The sequence below is a fragment of the Dendropsophus ebraccatus genome, chromosome 2 (genome assembly GCF_027789765.1).
Source record: "Dendropsophus ebraccatus isolate aDenEbr1 chromosome 2, aDenEbr1.pat, whole genome shotgun sequence".
In the NCBI taxonomy this organism is placed as follows: Eukaryota; Metazoa; Chordata; class Amphibia; order Anura; family Hylidae; genus Dendropsophus; species Dendropsophus ebraccatus.
Genome location: NC_091455.1, coordinates 78,544,610 through 78,564,637, shown reverse-complemented (window position 1 = coordinate 78,564,637; position 20,028 = coordinate 78,544,610). Strand labels below are relative to the sequence as shown.

At 43.3% G+C, this 20,028-nt stretch overlaps 1 protein-coding gene across 1 annotated transcript in view; it reads left to right on the top strand.

Moving 5' to 3' along the window:
* The first annotated feature begins 6,089 nt into the window (after positions 1-6,089).
* RTTN (rotatin) overlaps positions 6,090-20,028 on the top strand; it is a 193,543-nt gene continuing 179,604 nt past the window's right edge. Inside the window, exons 1-4 of the mRNA XM_069957838.1 lie at positions 6,090-6,213; positions 10,663-10,732; positions 15,050-15,237; positions 17,656-17,830. Of these exons, the coding sequence (XP_069813939.1) occupies positions 10,702-10,732; positions 15,050-15,237; positions 17,656-17,830 (394 nt within the window). The 5' untranslated portion in view covers positions 6,090-6,213; positions 10,663-10,701. The remainder of the gene's footprint in view (positions 6,214-10,662; positions 10,733-15,049; positions 15,238-17,655; positions 17,831-20,028) is intronic.

The following is a 20,028-nucleotide window of genomic DNA, read 5'->3' as shown; positions in this document are numbered from 1 at the left end:
GTGGAATTAGTGTATACCTGTAGTGCATAGTTGGAGGGGTTCTGTATACCCACAATGTATAGTTTTTAGGGGTCTTGCATATCTGTAGTGCATAGTTGGGGGGCTGTATACCTATAGTGCATAGTTGGGGGGGTCCTGTATACCTGTAGTGTGTAGTTGGGGGGGCTGTATACCTGTAGTGTATAGTTGAGGGAGGTCCTGTATACCTGCAGTGTACAGTTGGTGAAGGTCCTGTATACTTGTACTGTATAGTTCGGGGGTCCTGTATACCTGTACTATATAGTTGGTGCTGTATACCTGTAATGTATAGTTGGTGGAGGTCTTGTATACCTGTAGTTTATAGTTTGAGGGTCCTGGATACCTGTAGTGTATAATTGGTGGAGGTCTTGTATACCTGTAGTATATAGTTCGGGGGTCCTGTATACCTGTAGTGAATAGTTTGAGGGTCCTGTATAACTATAGTATAGAGTTGGTGGAGGTCCTGTATACCTGTAGTGTATAGTTTAGGGTCCTATATACCTGTAGTATATAGCTGGTGGAGTTCCTGTATACCTGTAGTATATAGCTTTGGGGTCCTGTATACTTGTAGTATAGAGTTGGTGAAGGTGCTGTATACCTGTATTATAGAGTTGGTGTAGGTCTTGTATACCTGTAGGGTATAGTTTTGAGGTCCTGTATACCTGTAGTGTATAGTTTGGGGTCCTATATACCTGTAGTATATAGTTGGTGGAGTTCCTGTATACCTGTAGTGTATAGTTTTGGGGTCCTGTATACCTGTAGTGTATAGTTTTGGGTCCTGTATACCTGTAGTATATAGTTGGTGGAGGTCCTGTATACCTGAAGTATATAGTTGGTGGAGGTCCTGTATACCTTTAGTGTATAGTTTTGGGGTCCTTTATACCTGTAGTGTAAAGTTTTGGGTCCTGTATACCTGTAGTGTATAGTTTTGTGGAGGTCCCGTGCACCTGTAGTGTATAGTTTTGGGGGTCCTGTATACCTGTAGTGTCCTGTATACCTGTAGGGTTATATTTACCCGTATGGCAGTGTTATTCAGTCACAGTGTGTCAGTATTGGTCATGTCTGGTATGGCGGTGTTATCCAGTCACAGTATGGCGGTATTGGTCAGGTCTGGTGTGGCGGTGTTATCCAGTCACGGTAGGGTGGTATTGGTCAGGTCTGGTATAGCGGTGTTATCTAGTCACAGTATGGCAGTATTGGTCAGGTCTGATATGATGGTGTTATCCAGTCACAGTATGGCGGTATTGGTCAGGTCTGGTGTGGCGGTGTTACCCAGTCACAGTTCGCCGGTATTGGTCAGGTCTGGTATGGCAGTGTTATCCAGTCACAGTATGGCGGTATTGGTCAGGTCTGGTATGACAGTGTTATCCAGCACAGTATGGCGGTATTGGTCAGGTCTGGCAGTGTTATCCAGTCACAGTATGGCGGTATTGGTCAGGTCTGGTATGACAGTGTTATCCGGCACAGTATAGCGGTATTGGTCAGGTCTGGTGTGGCGGTGTTATCCATTCACAGTATGGCGTTATTGGTCAGGTCTGATATGACAGTGTTATCCAGTCACAGTATGGCGGTATTGGTCAGGTCTGGTATGACAGTGTTATCCAGTCACAGTTTGGTGGTATTGGTCAGGTCTGGTGTGGCAGTGTTACCCAGTCACAGTTTGGTATACCTGTAGTGCCCTGTATATACATGTACTGTATAGATGGAGTAGGGGGCCCTGTATATACATGTACTGTATAGATGGAGTAGGGGGCCCTGTATATACATGTACTGTATAGATGCAGTAGGGGGCCCTGTATATACATGTACTGTATAGATGGAGTAGGGGGCCCTGTATATATATATGTACTGTATAGATGGAGTAGGGGGTCCTGTATATACATGTACTGTATAGATGGAGTAGGGGGTCTACCAGTTATTTCTGTGGATGTTGTGAGGCAGCTTCCCTAGCAACCAACCATTGCTCCCTGTGGGGACCTTCGCAATAACCTTATACAGCACATAGTGGTATACAGGTCATAGTGGTATACAGCACATAGAGGTATACAGCACATAGAGGTATACACTCACCGGCCACTTTATTAGGTACACCATGCTAGTAACGGGTTGGACCCCCTTTTGCCTTCAGAACTGCCTCAATTCTTGGTGGCATAGATACAACAAGGTGCTGGAAGCATTCCTCAGAGATTTTGGTCCATATTGACATGATGGCATCACACAGTTGCCGCAGATTTGTCGGCTGCACATCCATGATGCGAATCTCCCGTTCCACCACATTCCAAAGATGCTCTATTGGATTGAGATCTGGTGACTGTGGAGGCCATTTGAGTACAGGGAACTCATTGTAATGTTCAAGAAACCAGTCTGAGATGATTCTAGCTTTATGACATGGCGCATTATCCTGCTGAAAGTAGCCATCAGATGTTGGGTACATTGTGGTCATAAAGGGATGGACATGGTCAGCAACAATACTCAGGTAGGCTGTGGCGTTGCAACGATGCTCAAAGGGGCCCAAAGAGTGCCAAGAAAATATTCCCCACACCATGACACCACCACCACCAGCCTGAACCGTTGATACAAGGCAGGATGGATCCATGCTTTTATGTTGTTGACGCCAAATTCTGACCCTACCATCCGAATGTCGCAGCAGAAATCGAGACTCCTCAGACCAGGCAACGTTTTTCCAATCTTCTACTGTCCAATTTCGATGAGCTTGTGCAAATTGTAGCCCCAGTTTCCTGTTCTTAGCTGAAAGGAGTGGCACCCGGTGTGGTCTTCTGCTGCTGTAGCCCATCTGCCTCAAAGTTCGACGTACTGTACGTTCAGAGATGCTCTTCTGCCTACCTTGGTTGTAACGGTTGGCTATTTGAGTCATTGTTGCCTTTCTATCAGCTCGAACCAGTCTGCCCATTCTCCTCTGACCTCTGGCATCAACAAGGCATTTCCGCCCACAGAACTGCCGCTCACTGGATGTTTTTTCTTTTTCGGACCATTCTCTGTAAACCCTAGAGATGGTTGTGCGTGAAAATCCCAGTAGATCAGCAGTTTCTGAAATACTCAGACCAGCCCTTCTGGCACCAACAACCATGCCACGTTCAAAGGCACTCAAATCACCTTTCTTCCCCATACTGATGCTCGGTTTGAACTGCAGGAGATTGTCTTGACCATGTCTACATGCCTAAATGGAAATTAAGTGGTAACGTGCAGTTGGACAGGTGCACCTAATAAAGTGGCCCATGAGTGTACAGCACATAGTGGTATACAGGTCATAGAGGGTATACAGGTCATAGAGGGTATACAGGTCATAGAGGGTATACAGCACATAGTGGTATACAGCACATAGTGGTATACAGCACATAGTGGTATACAGGTCATAGTGGTATACAGCACATAGTGGTATACAGCATATAGTGGTATACAGGTCATAGTGGTATACAGGTCATAGTGGTATACAGGTCATAGTGGTATACAGCACATAGTGGTATACAGCACATAGTGGTATACAGGTCATAGTGGTATACAGCACATAGTGGTATACAGCACATAGTGGTATACAGCACATAGTGGTATACAGGTCATAGTGGTATACAGGTCATAGTGGTATACAGGTCATAGTGGTATACAGCACATAGTGGTATACAGGTCATAGTGGTAAACAGCACATAGTGGTATACAGGTCATAGTGGTATACAGGTCATAGTGGTATACAGGTCATAGTGGTATACAGGTCATAGTGGTATACAGCACATAGTGGTATACAGGTCATAGTGGTATACAGCACATAGTGGTATACAGGTCATAGTGGTATACAGCACATAGTGGTATATAGGTCATAGTGGTATACAGCACATAGTGGTATACAGCACATAGTGATATACAGGTCATAGTGGTATACAGCACATAGTGGTATACAGGTCATAGTGGTATACAGCACATAGTGGTATACAGGTCATAGTGGTATACAGCACATAGTGGTATACAGCACATAGTGGTATATAGGTCATAGTGGTATACAGCACATAGTGGTATACAGCACATAGTGGTATATAGGTCATAGTGGTATACAGGTCATAGTGGTATACAGGTCATAGTGGTATACAGGTCATAGTGGTATACAGGTCATAGTGGTATACAGGTCATAGTGGTAAACAGCACATAGTGGTATACAGGTCATAGTGGTATACAGGTCATAGTGGTATACAGGTCATAGTGGTATACAGGTCATAGTGGTATACAGGTCATAGTGGTATACAGGTCATAGTGGTATACAGCACATAGTGGTATACAGGTCATAGTGGTATACAGCACATAGTGGTATACAGGTCATAGTGGTATACAGCACATAGTGGTATATAGGTCATAGTGGTATACAGCACATAGTGGTATACAGCACATAGTGATATACAGGTCATAGTGGTATACAGCACATAGTGGTATACAGGTCATAGTGGTATACAGCACATAGTGGTATACAGGTCATAGTGGTATACAGCACATAGTGGTATACAGCACATAGTGGTATATAGGTCATAGTGGTATACAGGTCATAGTGGTATACAGCACATAGTGGTATACAGGTCATAGTGGTATACAGCACATAGTGGTATACAGGTCAAAGTGGTATACAGCACATAGTGGTATACAGGTCATAGTGGTATACAGCACATAGAGGTATACAGGACATAGTGGTGTACAGGTCATAGTGGTATACAGCACATAGTGGTATACAGGTCATAGTGGTATACAGCACATAGTGGTATACAGCACATAGTGGTATACAGCACATAGTGGTATACAGGTCATAGTGGTGGACAGCACATAGTGGTGGACAGCACATAGTGGTATATAGGTCATAGTGGTATACAGCACATAGTGGTATACAGGTCATAGTGGTATACAGCACATAGTGGTATACAGGTCATAGTGGTATACAGCACATAGTGGTATACAGGTCATAGTGGTATACAGCACATAGAGGTATACAGGACATAGTGGTGTACAGGTCATAGTGGTATACAGCACATAGTGGTATACAGGTCATAGTGGTATACAGCACATAGTGGTATACAGGTCATAGTGGTGGACAGCACATAGTGGTATACAGCACATAGTGATATACAGGTCATAGTGGTATACAGGTCATAGTGGTGGACAGCACATAGTGGTATACAGCACATAGTGGTATACAGGTCATAGTGGTATACAGGTCATAGTGGTATACAGGTCATAGTGGTATACAGGTCATAGTGGTATACAGCACATAGTGGTATACAGCACATAGTGGTATACAGCACATAGTGGTATACAGCACATAGTGGTATACAGCACATAGTGGTATACAGGTCATAGTGGTATACAGCACATAGTGGTATACAGCACATAGTGGTATACAGCACATAGTGGTATACAGGTCATAGTGGTGGACAGCACATAGTGGTATACAGCATATAGTGGTATACAGGTCATAGTGGTGGACAGCACATAGTGGTGGACAGCACATAGTGGTATACAGCACATAGTGGTATACAGGTCATAGTGGTATACAGGTCATAGTGGTATACAGGTCATAGTGGTATACAGGTCATAGTGGTATACAGCACATAGTGGTATACAGCACATAGTGGTATACAGCACATAGTGGTATACAGCACATAGTGGTATACAGGTCATAGTGGTATACAGGTCATAGTGGTATACAGGTCATAGTGGTATACAGGTCATAGTGGTATACAGCACATAGTGGTATACAGCACATAGTGGTATACAGCACATAGTGGTATACAGCACATAGTGGTGTGCAGCCTCCATGCTGGATACAAGACAGGCGCCGCACTATGCAGGGAAACTTTTAGAATCTCCCTCCTTTCTTCCCTCCACAGCACTATGTATACAGTGACACACGCGCAGGAGACCGCTCCCAGCCAATCACCGTGCTTCTCTCAGGGGCGCCTGGTGTGGAAGCATCTGTAACGGAGCCGCTGATTGGTTGCCGGCACGAGCTATGCTGATTAGGTATGAAAGAACGGGTGGGCGGGGCTGAGAGCCGCCGGGAAGTGCAGTGTTTTCAGGTGATGAGAAGCTTCCTGTGCACAGTAATCGTCCGTTACTCTGGGTCAGTGACTGCCAGTGCAGGTGCCATTGTGCTCCGCGTGTCCTGCTGCTGCTGTCACAGAGCTGTCATTGTGCCTGGATGAGGTGGGTTACTCTTTGTGTTCACCTGTAGCTGTCAGTGCACTACAAGGCTCAGCCATCTGTCCCATAATGAATGGGATGGAGGAGGCGTTATAGAGTATTATGGTATATATGGTATATAGTTTAGTCCCTGCAGATAGGTATGGGGGGGGAGGGGCTTTGTTCTTCTTTTATCTTTCTATCTTGTGTTGTTTCTATGATGTATTTTTCTGTAGGATACATTGTCCACCTCAGAGATCACACATGTCCTCCTATGTCACTATATTTGGGGTTTTAGGTGTCCCCCACGTCCGGCCTTCCCAGTGCGTTCTCTGCAGTGTGTATGTGACACTGCAGACGTCACTTACCTATGTATATTAGAAATCTCTATCTATGTGTCTATAGGGCACATGGGGCTGAGGATAAAGGTACGTTTCCTACCTTGATCCTCAGCACCGTTTTCGTGTACTTTGTAGTTTAAGTGACTGTACCACCAGGCCCAGGCTGAAGCACTGGAGGTGGGCCGACCCACCCTTAGTGGGAGGAAACCCTAGCCCCTCTATGATAGGGTTCCATTGATTCTAATGGAGCCACGTGATTGAGGGGCTGAAGTTTCTTCTCACTAAGGGTTTGGTCGGCCCGCCCCCAGTGCTTCAGCCTGGGCCTGGTGGTATGGTCACTTTAAAGTGACTGTACCACCAGGCCCAGCCTGAAGCACTGGAGGTGGGCCGACCAACCCTTAGTGGGTGGAAACCCTAGCCCATGGGTCTCCAAACTGCAGCCCTCCAGCTGTTGCAAAACTACATTTCTCATCATGCCTGGGCAGCCGAATCCAAAGCTTTAGCTGTCCAGGCATGATGGGAGTTGTAGTTTCACAACAGCTGGAGGGCTGCAGTTTTAGCCACTCTATGGTAGGGTTCCATTGATTGTAATGGAGTCACGTTATGGAGGGGCTGGAGTCTCTTCCCACTAAGGGTGGGTCAGCCTGCCTCCAGTGCTTCAGCCTGGGCCTTGTGGTACAGTCACTTTAATCCATAGTCTAATATGACAGTTTGGTGCTCTGGGGGCGGGACTACCACCCTCACTGCACTGATCCGCCAGGACGTACCACACCTTCTAATGAATGTGATGAGTGCCGCAGTGACATCACTACAGAGCGCTGCCTCAATGTTCGTCAGTAGGGTTGGGTCGGCTTGGGTGAATCGAAGGGCAGTAGTACACCATGAAGTTTTTGGCAGAAGTCTGAGGGTAGTCTTAGACTGCATCCACATGTTCTGTGTTTCATGCGGAACTGTATGAATATGCTTCGTACTGTAATGAAGAAGCTGCTTGGCTCTGTTATTACAGCACAGAGCATATTCATACACTCTCCCTACTCCCAGCATCATATCAGACATGCTGTCTGTGTGGGGGGATGCGACTCCTCTACAGGCCTTCCATGTCCATGTTCCGTGTGAATGCAGCCTTAGATAAGGCAAATCCACATCCTGTGTTTAGAATGTGCCACTATGCTGATACTGTTAGATCTGTCAGTTCAGTTAGGCACATGGTGCCTTTCGTATATCCGTCTGTGCTTCCAGAATGTATAAAAGTACTTTTATTTTTCAGTGCTTTATACTCTAGGGTCGAAGAGGCTTTCTCAGAGCTCTGTAGAGATGCAGGCTGAAATGTCTCCTCGCTCCATTTCCCTGCTTGATTGTCAGTCAGCCAAAGCAGATCCTTATGTTAAAGTCTTCCTGTCATCATAAAAAAATAACTTTTGACATATCATAGAGACTTAAAACACTAACACCAGAGACATGTCAAAAGTTTTGATTGGTCCAGGTCTAGGTGTTCAGATCCTTACCCATTGTGAGAATGAGCGGGAAAAGGACCGCATTGCAGCGTCTGCTCCCTGCTGTGTGTCAGTGAAAAGTGTCAGGCTCCATAGACTTATATTAGGAGCCGGGAGAGAATCACGCTACAGCACTGTCCTCTTCTGCTTGTTCTCATGATTGGTATGGGTCTGAACACTCAGATCCAGACCATTCAAACTTTTTGACATGTCTCTATGACATGTCAAATTTATATTTTTTTATGATGACAGGTACACTTTAAGATAAAGTGGAGTTACAAACTCCCATTGACTTCTATAAATTTCTGCTAGTGGATTCTGCATAAAGAATTGATATGTCAGTTCTTTAGGTCAAATTCGTATCTGGTACAAAAAGGCCAGTGCAGAAATTACTCTGTGTAATAAGTGAAGAAAATCCCACTGAACTCAATGGCTTATTCCAGGTGGTATTCACAACAATTTTAAAGCTGAATCTGTCTTGAATGCTTCCTGAAATTACTCAGTGTGAACTAGGCCTTATTACTGTCAATCTAGGAGACACGGGAATTAGAGGGGGAGCAAGGAGGTATTACAGCCCTTAGCACTTCTTTGCACTGCAATTTTGTAAAGGTACAGACAGACATATGAAAGATACCAGGTGTCTTCTATACCAAATGGCTATCCAGCAGTTTCAGCAGGCAGCTGAATTGCAGCTCATACATTTAAATAAAGGGTTTGTTTAAGGGTGCGTTCACACGTATCGGATCTGCAGCAGATTTGACGGTGCAGATTTGATGCTGTGTTCAGTTAAATAGATTAAATCTGCTGCGGATCCGTGTGTGGATCCTGTGTGATACGGTGTGTGTGTGAAGCTACCCTAAAGGGGTATTCTTAACTGAACTAATGTAGTTAGACTTGCAAAGCCCTTTGAGGTAAGTATTTTTTGCAAATACAGTGGTGCCTTGGATTACGAGCATAATCCGTTCCAGGACCGTGCTTGTAATCCAAATCACTCTTAGAGTGCCTTCACACATACCGACTCGCAGCAAAAAACTCGCTGCGAGTTTCTGCTACGAGCCGAGGTCCTGGAAGGCCCCTATCACTACATACAAGCAGTGGTCTGAAAGACAGCTGCGTGTATGTAATGCAACCGCCCCCTTAACCCCTTTACTCCCGCACCGGTCCCGCACCGCTGTCTCCATACATTACCTGGCTCTGGCTGCACGGGGTCCCGGGGTCCTGCTCTGCCGCCCAGCCAATCAGTGGCTGCGGCTGAGCAACACACTGATTGGCTGGGCGGCATAGCAAGATGCCGGGACCCCGTGCAGCCAGAGCCAGGTAATGTATAGAGACAGCGGTGTGGGAGCCAAAGGGGTTAAGGGGACGGCTGCATTACATACACACAGCGGTCTTTCAGACCACTGCTTGTATGTAGTGATAGGGGCCTTCCAGGACCTCGGCTCGTAGCAGAAACTCGCACCGAGTTTTTTGCTGCGAGTTGGTATGTGTGAAGGCACCCTAACCAAAGCAAATTTTCCCATAAGAAATCATAGAAATGCAGTCAATTGGTTCCACACCCAAAAATAATGATTTTTTATTCTGAATAAAATGTAAAACAGATGAAACAAACATTCAGAAACAGCAGAATATGTGATATTATAAGTTACTCTACAGTAATGGAGAGGATGGGAAACACAAGGGCTGACAGAGACTGCAGGGAGCATGAAGGAATGAGCAGGGCAGATGTGGGCACATACATGCAGCACTCTCTGTCCGGGGAGAGAGGGGTTACAGCTATGAAGAGATTACCTCCACAGTCCTGTCCCCTGATGTAAGCCCCAGCCTGAAGTGGATCTGCTATGCAGACCACGCCCCTCTCCCACTCGCCCTTCCACCCAATACAGGGAGCTCTTAAACCAAAGCAATGCTCTTACACCAAGTTACAATTTTGAAAATCTGAGAGCTCTTTCTCTTTAATTGTTGACAGCTCGTTGTCTAGGTCACTGACCACCTCTCTGTTCTAAAATTGGTGGTATGGCTAATTTATATTGCTTAAATCTGCACCATCCAATCTGGAGCAGGTTCATTATATGTGAACTTATTCTAAATAGATATTCCCAGTTGGTTTAATCTTGCTTTCTTTGTCCTTCCAGCTTTTTTGCGGCAGCTGGAGCTGGTTGTGAAGCCAAAAAACGTCCAAGTCTGCTGCCTTGCAGTTTGTGTAACTCCATTTTGACATTATAGGGGTTATCCAGCACTTATAAACATTTAATATAATGATACCAATTTTAAAACATATCAAGCATCTTATGCCTACCTCTCCACACCCCCCTTGTTTCCTCCCGCTGCATCTCAGCCCCACTGCCCACAGCCGCTGCCACTTCTGCAGATAAACTTGTCTCGCCAGCTCAGCCAATCACTAGCCATGATGCTGCCCTGTCTGTCAGTTAGCCGCGAGGGCTGACACTGCAGAGACAAGTTCATTTATAGAAGTGGTGGTGGCAGCGGTCAGCAGGAGACTCGTGGAGCGGTAACACATTTCTTATGTTTTATGTATGGGCAACATCATACAGAATAAAACAATTTTAATCCCTTTAATACTTGTTTTATCATTACTATGATTGTGATTATGTTTTATGTGTTTTTTTTTCTCTTTATAGACCACATTACAGTGGAAAAGGAAGATTTAGCAAACTATCATGGATCTGTCTTCACTTGTGAAGAAGCTTGGTAATGTTTTCTCAGTTTTTGGGGTAGAAGAATAAAATTAAAGTTGGTGAAACCTATCAGTGTCTGCCAATAGTACTTTCCCCTCTCCTCCCACTTAAATAAATATGCACAGTATAAGCATATATGTTTGTAGGGGAATTGTAATGAATGTTCAGCTGACAGGGATCACATGTATGGCAGATATCTGGCAGCCAATCACAGCCTGGTAAGTGGAAGTTCAACAGAAGTAAGGTGAGGAACCCTGCACTCTGGACGTGATAATTAAAATATAACTTTTAATGAAAACAGATTAAAACATGGTTCGCACAGAGTCGTCCCGTGCAAACCATGTTTTAATCTATTTTCATTGAAGTTATGTTTTAATTACCACGTCCGGAGTGCAGGGATCCTCACCTTACTTCCATTCAACTTCCTTGTTATCAGTGCCTGGCCAGCACCGGACTCCCGTGCACCCTCTACCCCATTGAGCTGCTGCAAAAAGGAAACCACCTAGGTGAGCTGAATCCTTCTCTTTTTCTCATACATTTTGATCCTGGTAAATGTAGACTGAGCTGTGATTGGTTGCTGTCTAGAATGTGTCTGATTTTTGTCTCGGATTACTAGATCTGGGCCTATGTGTTTTGATTTTCTCATATTCTACCTATAAGGGTTATCTAGTTTATTACATGCAGATAATAATTCTGTTGACATTTTTACATTTTATGTAAAGTGTTACTATAATTTAAAAGAGTTTTGCTCAGTGGGAGTCTTCTTGCTGACACAGAAGAGGAGCTTCTATAGAACGCATCTCAAGCAATGTGGAAAGAGTGGGGAGATATAGTGCTCCCTATTTGTTTTAGGATAGGTGGGGTTCTCAGCACTCAGTCCAGTCTCCAACCGATCAAAGTTTTATCCGCTAAGTATAAATAATGTGAAAACCCCCCACTCATAAACTTGAGCAACGAGGTTATGTTAGTTTAATTAGCTTAAATTTGTGTTATTGCTGCCAATTTTAAGCCTTACGCACATGTTCCGTAATTTACGGATCCGAGTTAGTGCACATTGATGTCTATTGGGCTATTCACACTATCAGTAGCAGAAATGGACGAAAATCAATCCTGAAATAAAAAAAGGACGTGTCCTAGTACGGACCCGGTGCGGACCCTGATTTTTTTTTTTTTTTTACAGATCCTCTTATCGAAATCAAATGTTTACGGATTGTAACATGTTGGCATCCGTATTTCCGTAAAAAAATACGGATGAAGTGCATTGAAAAGCAATGGAGTAGTAAAAAATGGATTTACGGAAATACAGATGCAATACGGATGTCCAATCCGTAAATTTTAGCGGGTTGTTTCAGAACCAGAAAAAATTACTGAACGTGTGCATTTTACTGAACTATTTTGCAAATTGCTGTAAAATATTGCAATACAAAGGATAGGGGGGAAATGTCAAATTACAGGGGGTCTGACTACTGGGACCCCCTATGACCTCGAGAACTTGTCCCAGACTCTTTTGGGAGTTGCCGCTCATGTTGATTAATGCATTTTACCAAACCAATGCCCCCATGCGGTCAACAGTGGCCGTGCAGTGTTCCTGGCAAGGGCAAATGGCCATTGTTGAAACTTGAGGGAGTGGTGTAGCCAGGTTGCACGTGGGAACATGACCTTAGTCCAACATTGGAAACATCCAATCGGTTTCTGAAGGGGCGAACAGAGTCTGGATACTTTAAACCTAGAACAAAACTACCCTATTCTTAACCCTGCCAAGAAAAAGTCTCTATACATCTCCAAGCAAGCCTGAGCACATCCTCGGAAAAATAATGGTAAAAACTGCGTCTAGAAACATGCATTTCATCCTAGGAAAATCACGCTTCATCTCCCAAACGAAACTAAGGGTCCTGACCTTTCTTACATTACAACCCCTGACATAAATAATTAATATTTCGGGAGAACTCGGATTCAGCTTTATTTTAAGAAACTGAAGCCTTCTATCCACTGAAATGCCAAATCAAGAAACCAACAATTTTGAGTCATCTAAACACATTCTCTGAATAACTTCAACCTGCAGCCCACTTATCGGTCTGGAATATAGAAGAATGACCTGAAATTTAGATAGAAGTCTTCCTGTGACCTAGGAGAAAAATAAACTTGTTGGCTAATGATTAATTCAAGCCTAACATAAATTTAAACCTCTCCGATTCCCATCTGCTAATGCTTTTGATTAATTCCTCAGTAATCCCCAGGAGAGTTGTCTCCGTTACTGCTCCGATTCCAAATGTACAGTCATTAGACAGGAAAAATACACCGTCCATATTTAGACTAATAGCCGACTAAACCTTTATTACCTTAACTGGGCCCAAGTCAGAACAAGATATTAATAATCAGCCATGACCTTTTCCTAACCAGTGTTTTACCCTCTTTTTCACACTATTCTCCCACCAGTCGTACTTTTTATTTTTCTAACCCCAACTTCAGAGAGCCCTAATTTCTAATTTACTGTTGATGGAGCTATGTGGCAAATACTGTGTGTAAAGGTTTGCATATTTGTTTTTCGTAAATTAATGTAATGCTATTAGTCCTATCCAGAAACTTAAAGGAGTGATCCTTTGATCGCTTGCATAATACACTGCACTTATGGAGCGCAGTGTATTATTCATGGTTATTAGTGTTCCACTGGTCTGTTCCTATAAGAACCTGCCAGGGCCTAGTGGACTCACATTGTTAAGGGGATATCCAGAGAGCAGGAAAGGTCCTACCTTTTCTGCTGTCCGGCCACTCCACTTTCCCTCTCGGCCCATCCGTGCAAGTAACCTCTGCAGACGAGAGGGAGCGGGGGTTGTGGGCATTGCGTGAGGGTGAAATCCCCCTCTCTTTGCAGAAGTTACTTGCACGCATGGGCAGATGGGGGGAAAGTGGAGCGACTGGAGAGCAGAAAAGGTAGGACCTTTCCTGCTCTCTGGATATTCCCTTTACATTCTTAGCCTCCATGGAAACCCAGCGGCATCCTACTGTTGCACCTTATGGGTTGCAATTGGCCGACAGAAGAAGCCCCCTTGCACTTTTGATTGCAATATCCAGGGGGTTAGGTGGCCGGGACCAGAGCTAGTTTTGCTCCCAGTAGTTGCAGTGGCAGCCCAGCTGTATATTACAGCCAGCTCCTACTGTATATGGCACTGGACTCAGTTCCATGTCCCCTTCCAGCTAAACAATGTAACTGTGGTTGCGGTAAATCACTGCGGTAAGGCTAGGTTCACACTGCGTTTTCAGCATCCGTTTAACGGATCCGTTTTTTTTTAACGTCCAGAAAAATAGGGTCAGCAACGTTTTTTGGTCCGTTTTGGTCCGCCAAAAAAAACGGATCCGTTTTTTTTTATAATGGAAGTCAATGGAAAAACGGATGCACACAAATGAATCCGTTTTTTGCAATCCGTTTTTCATGCGTTTTTTGCAAAAAACGGATGCGTTAAACGGATGCTGAAAACGCAGTGTGAACCTAGCCTAATCAGTTTATACTTATAAAACTTATACTTATAGTTCTTATAGTTACTTTTGGGGCAAAGGTGTTTAAATCTTTACAAAAACAGCCCTGGAGTAAGGAAGAGAGAGGGGATCACATGCAGGTGATAGTACTGTGTACATACGAAGGACACGTGTTTATAAAATGAAGAAATGTCTAGGACTTTTTGGGTGGTCCTTTTGGAAGGGGCAGGTGAGCTCATGATGGTTGCACAGTCTAGCTAAGCGCTACCTCTCCAGTTTCTGTGTTCCATCTTAATCTCTCTGCTACTAGAGACCGATTTCCCCCAACCACAGGCAGTAACTATAGTTTTCAGGGAAGTGAGACACCCAGTGGCCAGGACTATTTTCCAAAATGTTTCTTACCATTATTACATCATGGAGCTTTTGTCCTGACCCCAAAAGGAAGTGCAATAACAAAGTGGCAATTTACGAATTGAAGTGACACTAGATATTCTACTATGGTACTGTAATTCCTGGTTATCCTCTTTTTCAAGGAAAACTGTCACCCTTATGAAACTGCTGACATGGTTATATAGCAGTAGGAGTAATGGTACCTTTAGTTAACTTCAGTCCATGTCCTTGTTTTTCGGTCTAAAGAGTGAAAAGGTGCGTCCAGGTTTACTTCCCTGGGTTGCAATGCAATTTTATACATATCTGTAACCATGGACAAGGAAACTACAGGTTTTATTACTCTTATTGCTGCTATTTCTATATAACTTGTCATGTGTGTAATATGGGTTTTCTAGGCGACTGTCTCCCTCTTATGGAAATCAATCTTTTTTTCTTTGAGCTTATAATTTATTTTTATATACTTCAGGCCACCATCTTACAGAAATTCGAGAAAGAACTCTAAGAAACATACTTTGTAAACTGGACCATAACCTTCTCACTCCTGTAGATCTAATACAAGAAAAGTCATTATTTGTATGTCTACTTGAATGGTTCAACTTCCCTGAGGTTCCAATGAAGGAGGAAGTACTACAACTTCTAAATAAGTTGGTAAAGGTTCGTATTTATTAACATATACATGTGCTGTTTGCACCATTTCTAATAAATTCAGTGGGAGTTATGCTTTTTCCAGCTCTCCGTCTAACTCTGGCAACCTCAAACAGGCCGACAGCGCCAGAGGAGCCCTCAATCTGAAAATAGGTGCTGTTCCTAGGCGGGACACGCATCTAAGGGGATATTATTTATTTCCTGTGGATATGCCATAAGTGTCTCAGATAGATGTACTCTTTTAACCCCTTAAGGTCAAAGCCAATTTTCGTTTTTGCACTTTTGCTTTTTCGACTTTATGTTTAAAAGTCCATAGCGCTTGCATTTTTTCACCTAGAGACGTATATGAGCGCTTATTTTTTGCGAAACCAATTGTACTTTGCAATGACAGGCATTATTTTTCCATAACATATGCTGCGAAACCGGAAAAAAATCATTTGCCCTGTCAACTTGAAAAAAAAAAGGAATTTGTTTTGATATCGGGGAGTTTTGCATTTACGCCGTTCGCCCTATGGTAAAACTGACTGATTATGCATGTTCCTCAAGTCGTTACGATTACAACGCTATATCATTTGTATAACTTTTCTTGTATCTAATGGCTTGTAAAAAATTCAAACCATTGTTAACAGATATATGTTCCTTAAAATCGCTCTATTCCCATGCTTATAGCGCTTTTATCCTTTGGTCTATGGGGCTGTGTGAGGTGTCATTTTTTTGTGCCATGATGCGTTCTTTCTATCGGTACCTTGATTGCGCATATGCAACTTTTTGATCACTTTTTATTTAATTTTTTCTGGATTTGATGCGACCAAAAATGCGCAATTTTGCACTTTGGATTTTTTTTTGCGCTGACGCCGTTTACCGTGCGAGATCAGTAATGTGATTAATTAAAAGTTCGGGCGATTACGCGCGCGGTAATACCAAACATGTTTGTTTGTTTGTTTATTTATTTATATTTATAAAATTGGAAAAATGGGAAAAGGGGGGTGATTTGGACTTTTAATAGGGGAGGGGATTTTTTATTAATAAAACATTTTTACTTTACTTTTTACTTTAACTAGAAGTCCCCCTGGGGGACTTGTATATAGACAGCACTGATCTCTCATAGAGATCAATGCTGTGTATATACACAGCAAAGATCGATCAGATCGGTCATAGATTGCTATGGCCTGCTGCAGGCCACAGCAATCAGTTGCCGAGCCGGGATCAGCGTCATTCCGACGCTGAGGCCCGGCACGGGCAGAAGAAGAACCCCAGAAGAACGGGGGGAGATCCGTCCCACTAGACACCAGGGATGTGAGGAGCAAAGCCTCTAAGTGCAGCTGTCAGGTTTGACAGCTGCACTTAGAGGCTTAATTAGCCGGTGCGGCAACGGGACCCGCGGCGGCTAATAGAGGCACTGCCCGGCTGCACATGTCAGCCGGGATCAGCGCCGTTCAGAGGGACCCCTCTCTGAACACCCCGCGTGGCACCATGACGTATCAGATATGTCATGGGTCGCTAAGGGGTTAAATAGCCTTGAGGGCGCAAAAAAAAAATCACCAGATGATTGATCTCCGCTCCTGCTCTCCCTGTTGCCTACTGCTTCTTTTTCCTTTTCTGGACATGCAGGAAATGCCTGCTCAGCCAATCACTGGTGGAGGGAGGTCACTGCTTCCTTTCTTTGTATCGCCAGGCAGCCTCTTTCAGGACCAAAAGTAAATTTGTGCATGAGAATAGATGCAAATTATCCTGAATGTTTCATTCAAAACAAAACAAGGAGAACATGGCCTGTATATGTAGTCTGTATGTTATAACTTTTGCATGATGTATAAAGAATATGCTCTTTTATCTCTTCACTGCGACCTTCCCATGTGGACATTGTTTATAGGAAGTTGCATCCTGATCATATTGCTAGCTCTAGACCAGGGTACTCATTTATTTAATGTGTAAACCTTTTAACCCAATTTTAGTTACAGCCAACAGCTCCCCCTGGTCGACCTAATTACACTTTAGCCCCTCACAGAGCATTCTGTCTGCCATCTTGCTTTTGATGTTTTGAATCTTTATTTTAGTATTATCGACATCAAACCTAAGCTTTAGGATGTTCAAACTGGATATGAAAGTAGAGTAGGAATAAATGCTCTGGTTTAGTCTAAACCTGTTTACATGAATGGTCCCCCAATGCATGAGAAAAGGCACCCCACTAAAATCAATGGGCAGTCTGTGTGATCTACTAGTGAGACAAGTCCCTAGAATGCGTGTAATCCTTTTACAGGCTCTCTGCCATAGCTAATACAATAGAATTCTAAGCAAGATATGCCCCTCTGTTATATGCATATACTCTACTACCGAATCAGAAAAAGTCCGATTTTGTGAAAAAAAATTGTTCTGCTGTTTATTGGGAGAGATCTTTATTCCATATTTTTTGCATTTTTTTTTTTGCAGTATTCAGTAGCAGCTCAATGGTTAATTGATATGGGTGCAGTAGATTTCTTCTCTCAACTTCGACCAAATTTAGAGCCAAATCTCCAAGCTATAGTGGATGATATTTTGGATGGCCTTTTCCTTCTTCCCACAGAAATGCCATGTAATTCATCATGGCAAACACAAGACTATCCAGGTAATTAACACTGTTGTCATGTATTCGCTTTATGGCTGGGTTCACACACAGTATATTTGAGGCTGTATTTGGTCCTCATGTCAGGTCCTCATAGCAACCAAAACCAGGAGTGGATTGAAAACACAGAAAGGATCTGTTCACACAATGTTGAAATTGAGTGGATGGCCGCCATATAACAGTAAATAACGGCCATTATTTCAATACCACAGCCGTTGTTTTAAAATAACAGCAAATATTTGCCATTAAATGATGGCCATCCACTCAATTACAACATTATGTGAACAGAGCCTTTCTGTGTTTTCAATCCACTCCTGGTTTTGGTTGCTATACAGCCTCACAAATACAGCCTCAAATATACATAGTGTGAACCCAGCTTATAACTGTAACTTTACAGCAGGTGCAAATATTCTCTGTATAGATTTATTTTATTTTTTGTTTATTTATTTTATTAGTTATTGATGATGTAAAGGAAATATAAACTTACAAACAATTGGACCTTGTAATAAAATATATAGCTAAAAATAACCTATATACACAAAGTAAGAGAAGAAAGAAAACTTCAATTGAACTGGAAAGGTTAGGAGGTGCATATTTTTTTCATGGGGGTATAGATAGCCAAGAAGAGTAATGTTTACGATTGTATCTATTTTTGTGTATAATAGTAGTCATGCCTCCTGCTTTACAGAAATCCCCAACTTTTATAATACAGGTTTTATGTTAAAATTGTCTCCTGATAATCTTCAGTTACTTTTGCCTCTTTACCCCGATTGTAAGTGGGGAACTCCCACCACTGGACAGAAAACCTAAGAACATTAAAAGCATCTTGTGAGGTCTCCTCTGGCCCACAAACTGCCCCAGTACCTGACATCTCTGCTAAATGGCTTTCTAACACTGTGTGGATGAGCTTCCTGTGATGCTTCACTTGGTGCTCTCACTGTATGCTGATTCCCCTTGACTATATATGTGGGATGACATAGCGCTGCTTCTATTCACGCCGACCATATTCCCCTTCCAAACAGTCAGGTTCAATTAAGCTTCGTAAAGCTTGTTGTTATTCTCCCCAAATCTTTTCTACACCATGTAATAGCCCACCCATAGCTTTACATATTGGTCAAAGCAAGTTATGTGTTTTGAGCAGTGCTTTTTCTGCAGACTCGCCCCATCTGGATGCAAAAAAGGAGCTAAACAGAGTCTACTCCGACACTTTTTTTCTCCTGGCCCCCACCCTCCTTGTGGGGGGTCACGTGTTCTCCCTCTCTTCATTTGGGCCGGGTTATCAATTATAACCCAGCCCACTGAAGTGACCAAGGACACCAGACAGCCACCGCTGGTGATTACTATGCAACTCTGTCTAACACTCTCTCCCTCCATTGATTTCCCCCCCCCCTTCCCCCCACAGGAAAGAAGGCAAAGGGGGCAGGTATGCAAAGGGACCAATCAGGGAGAAGTAATTCCGAGGCAATTGCACATCCGTTATGATATTGCTAATTTCCCCTCTCCTTGCCTCGTCTAAAGCAGCAGCTTATCTTGTTGATGCCTCAGATAGTGATAAAGGGGTTTCCTACACAAGACAGAATCACCCCTTTCATAATAGAAGGCCTTTGAGAATACCAAAGATTTCCTCTTAAATCCTTAAAATAAAACCTGAGATAAAGACAATAGGTACAGTAGGAGGGTGTCTGGCTACCTTTTACTGGAGTTTCCTTTGTCCTGAAAGACTGATTTCTTCCTATGAAAAACCTAATCAAATCATGTGAAAAAAGTGACCTTAAGGAATCTATAAACCTTCAGTAACTGTCCGCCAAACGATCCTGTCCTCCCCATACACATGAAGAAGTCCTATCGACTTCAGTATAAAGAAGAGTTTACTTCTGTTCTTGATAAAGAGAAGTGTGTGGGTGCAGGTTCCCCCTCTAAACAAAGCCTGGGGGAAGTAACAGTCATCTGATTCAGGATAAGGGTCCTTTAACATGGGGCAATCATCGGGCAAATGAGCTTTTTGTTGATAATTGGCCTGTGTAAAAAGGTGCTAAATGAGATGGATCTTTCGTGCAGACCATTTTGTTGGCCAGACATCGCCTTTTGTAAATAAGTGATGTATGGCTGACAATGATGCATTGCATAGCCCCCATGTATGAAGCGTTTATTTGTCAGAAGAAAGGGAATGAAGCATCATCTTTAAGTTGATAAAATAGTTT